This window comes from Chionomys nivalis, chromosome X (genome assembly GCF_950005125.1).
Source record: "Chionomys nivalis chromosome X, mChiNiv1.1, whole genome shotgun sequence".
In the NCBI taxonomy this organism is placed as follows: domain Eukaryota; kingdom Metazoa; phylum Chordata; class Mammalia; order Rodentia; family Cricetidae; genus Chionomys; species Chionomys nivalis.
In genome coordinates, this window is record NC_080112.1 from 106976738 (window position 1) to 106981053 (window position 4316).

At 35.4% G+C, this 4316-nt stretch overlaps 1 protein-coding gene across 1 annotated transcript; it reads left to right on the plus strand.

Annotated features, from left to right (window-relative positions):
- Positions 1–1953: 1953 nt before the first annotated feature.
- Positions 1954–3987, plus strand: LOC130867243 (vigilin-like). The gene has a single exon (XM_057759007.1). It carries the CDS (start codon positions 1954–1956, stop codon positions 3985–3987), a length of 2034 nt encoding a protein of 677 aa, XP_057614990.1.
- The last annotated feature ends 329 nt before the right edge of the window (positions 3988–4316 follow it).

Consider the following 4316-nt stretch of genomic DNA (forward strand, 5'->3'; position numbering starts at 1 on the left):
TTGCATTTATAAAATTCAAATACAGTTCAAACTGGACTGTGATAGTACATGCCATTAATTTCAACACTTCTGGGATCATATCCCAGAAGCATATGGATCTCTGTGAGTTTGAGACCAGCCTAGTGAGTTCAAGAGTATCCAGTGCTATTACGGAGAGAAAGCCTGTCTTGAAAAAGCAAACAAATAAAATCAAATACAGTTAAAAACAATAAAATCTGGATACTAATAATTGAAATTACAGAATAAGTTTCAAAGACTCCTGAGGTATTCATTTGATGATACTGTGGTCACTTGTGGAAGCTAAGAGATAACATTGAACACTTAGGAGTGATTAGTGGTTATTTCAGTCATATTCTGACTTATGAGTCTAAATAACATTATATAGGAAAAGAATACTATGGAAGGAAAGAGTTCAAAGAAGCAAGCTTTAATAACTTAATATGTAGAATTCCACTAGAAGAGGTGGACACAAGAAAGAATGTGAGTCAGAACAATCTTTAATGTTGCTATAAACAGAAATGAGGTATTTTTCAGAATTAAAAGAGGAATAAAGAATTATATCTCAAAAAAATAAAGATTTAAAACAGAACTTAAACAAATAATTGAAGTTTTTCCACTGTGCAGACCATATAATTTTACTATTATGAAACTGCCAGAGTAGGCAAGATATATTTGTAATTTAGTTGTATATGGTGGGAGAAATGGAATTTTCCTGTATATGAGCATGGGAAACTCATGTAGGTGATGGAAACCTTCTGCAGATGAATTAAGACATTTCTTATTAACTCCAAATTTGTTAAAATCCCATAAATTGAAAACATGGAAGGTGTTAATTTTTTGTACTTTCATATTAATTACATATTATTTATACATAATTGGTTTCATTGCAATTATTCATAAATATAAGTGTTATTTTATTTTTCCTTGTTACACTCTTCACTCTTATGTCCTCCTATTTTTCCAATATCCCCTTTCCCAATTAGCCCCCATAATTTTTCCATGTTTTATTGTCAGGGACAGTAGGACCCAACATAGAAACTATTTTTTTCCTAATTCAACCAGTACAGAGAAATAACCAGACACAGTTCACACAGTCATCACCAAAGGGCATCTCAGGCTTCATGCATCCTGAAGATCTACCTGCGTTTATTATACAAAACACCTTTTATCCCCCAGGTAAAGCAAGGTGGAAGCTCTTTCTGGGGGAAGGAGTGGGTGGCGATAGGAAAACACCTGCAACTTAGTCACCAGCTTTGGCAAACACCTCTCCCCAGGCAATCTACATTTTTAACAAAGGGGAAAGGAGCAATACATCCTGGCCTTTGTTAGGCAGCTGTCTTACTTGTTTGGCAGGGTTGCATCTGCCTAGTAGCCAGTGAGCCTGCCTGTAAATTATTTTATATGAAATATGGGCCCACATTTTATTTATTTGAAGATCCAGACAGTTATTTTCAATTCTAAGTTATAAATTTTAAAAATTGTTACTGAAAATAAAAAAAAAACATTAGTAAATGCAGTATTTTTAGAGACTTAGATAACTGTATTTTTGCAATAATATTTCATAAATAAGAGCTTATACAAGTGAAAAAAACAATGAGTCTGTTTGAAACAATGAGGCTTGTTTATGAATGTCATAAGAATTCTTAAATGAGGAACATTTTTTGAAAATAATGTGAATGTTTCCATACAGTCCTGAAAATCTGAGTTTACCTTGTGCTCATATAAGGACAGATAAATAGGTGAAATTCTAATGTACTCATTAAATGAATGAATAAAATAATCATTTCATTGTCTTTATCCTATTGATTACTATTGAAATAAATTGTGTCTTTAAATATTTATTCTTTTCATACAGTAATATGATAAAAGATAACTACAAGAAGTTTTTATGTCTTGGAGCTGCTGCTGAATGATCTGCAACACATCTGAATTGCAAGTACTTGAAAATCAACAATGACTTCTAAAAGACAATACATTGTGTATCCAAATAGGTCTTTCCAAAGGGAAAACCGTGCTGCCAACCTAAATTTAAGGGAGAGGGTTAACTTTCCATCATCAAGTTGCAACTCAGAGAATAACATCATTTTCAGAAAGCCAGAAAACCGTGAAGTAACTCGAAACTGGATTCTCTCTATGCATAAAAATGCAGCCAAAGTTTCTGAAGTTGAAATTTCTATTCCTCCTAGTCTACACAAATCCCTGACTGATTCCAAAGAGTCTTTGATTAGTTCAATCATGGAAGAATGTGGCAACATCCATATTCATTTTCCAAGTACCAAATTGGGCCTTCAAAAAGTCATTATTAGAGGCCCTGCAGAAAATGTTGAAAAGGCTAAGAAAAAACTTCTGCAACTTGCAGAAGAGCAAGCCAAGAGTTACTCCGTGGCTGTCCCTGTAAAGTCAAAGTATTATCAATTTCTTATGAGTGAAAATGGTGGTAATCTTCATAAAATCTGTGAGAAGACAGGGACACGTATCATTTTCCCTACCTTTAAGAACAAGAATCAAGAATCAGTAACAATCATAGGGACAGAAGAGGCTGTTAAAGATGTGCAAAGAGAGGTAGAGGTTTTACTGAAAGATCTGGAGAATGTGGTAGAAGATAGCATACTAATAAATCCCAAATTCCACAATTACTTTGTCATGCAAAGGGGACAGCTTTTACAAAAAATAATTAAGGAATATGGTGGAGTTTTTATTAACTTTTCATATGCAGGAAAAGAGAGTACAAAAGTCGCCATAAAAGGAGCAAAGGCTTGTGTTGAAGCAGCGAAGAAACATATTCAAGAAATATTTAAGCCTTTGGGTTCCCAAGTCACAACACGGTGTGTTGTTCCCCCCAAATTCCATCCTTTTATCATGGGACCTATATGCTCTAGAATTCAGCAAATTACAAGAGATTGTAAAGTTCAAAGCAAGATTCCAGATGCAGAAAAACCAACTACAAATACACGTCTAGAGCTTCAGGATACTGTAAAAGAAAAGGGGGAAAAGAACATTAAAGGGCCTGCTTCAACTTCTCAAAAAAAAGGTGACACTATGCCTATCTCAGGAAAAGCTGAAAACTGCAAGACAGCCACCCAAACTCTGGAATCTCTTGTTCCTGTCACTGCTGAAGTCCAAGTACCTTTTCACCTACATCCATACATAATTGGGCACAAAGGAAGTGGTTTACGCAAGCTAATAAAGGAATTTGAAGTTCATATTCAGGTAGCACAACCCGGAGGAAATTTTCATATCATATCCATTACAGGCATGGAAGCAAATGTAGAACAAGCCAAAATGAAGTTGCAAAAACAAGTAAAAGCTTTACAAATGGAAGTAGATGACCAGACATTACGAAATTTTAGACAAACATTCAGTTTAGATCCCAAATATCATTCCAAGATCTTTGGTAATAAAGGTATGCTTATTTCCCAGATTTGCACAGAATATGATGTTACTGTTCATCATCCAAAGAAAGGAAGCAATCCAATACAAGATCAAATTACCATTTCAGGTTCTAAAGCCAACATCCTAGGAGCTCGAGATGCAATAATGAAAATGTTGCGTAAAATTGAAAAAACAGTTTCTAAGGAAATCCCACTAAACCATCATGTTTGTGCCAACATTATTGGATTTGGTGGAAAATCCATCCATAAAATCATGGAACAATTCCAAGTAGATATCCGTGTACCTTCAAAAGTAACCCGTACTAATTCCAGCATCATTGTGAGTGGATCATCTTGTAATGTACAAGACGCAATTAACTATATCTTGACTCTTGAGAAGCATTTCCTGTCTGTTGGAAAGTATGAACCTCCACTGGAGCATGTTAAACATGGTGGTACTGGCCATATAGCTGCAGAAACATCTAAGACTTTTCAGAAAAGAAATGCTCTTCGTAATGCAAAATCCACTTCCCATCCTCCACGTGTGGACAATTCTGAAGATTTTCCCAAAATGAAACATCAAGTGCCTCCTAAACCTCATCCTTGGAGACCATAACAAGGGTTAAAACAAATAAATGGAAATTGTCCTAACCTGATTATCTGAGACTGCTGATAGCTTTTATTTTAAAACTGCAGTAGCTTTTGAATGACTGGCTAGATTCTTACATCTTTGCTTTCAGTACATCACTGCTTAGATACTACATAACATTGTAGTGAAAATGATGTGGTTACGTGTTGACCACCTTGGCGGGTTACTTAGTCTATGCGTGTAACCCGCCTGGCAGGTCCAGTAATTCCAGGGTCACGGAGAGGCACTATCTTGAAAATATGGGCGGAGAAGAAGAAGGAGGCCAGGCAGATTTGTGGAAGCCTCTGTTTATTAGA

Coding starts and splice junctions, on each gene's coding strand:
- LOC130867243 (XM_057759007.1), top strand. CDS start 1,954: ATGACTTCTAAAAGACAATACATTGTGTATCCAAATAGGTCTTTCCAA.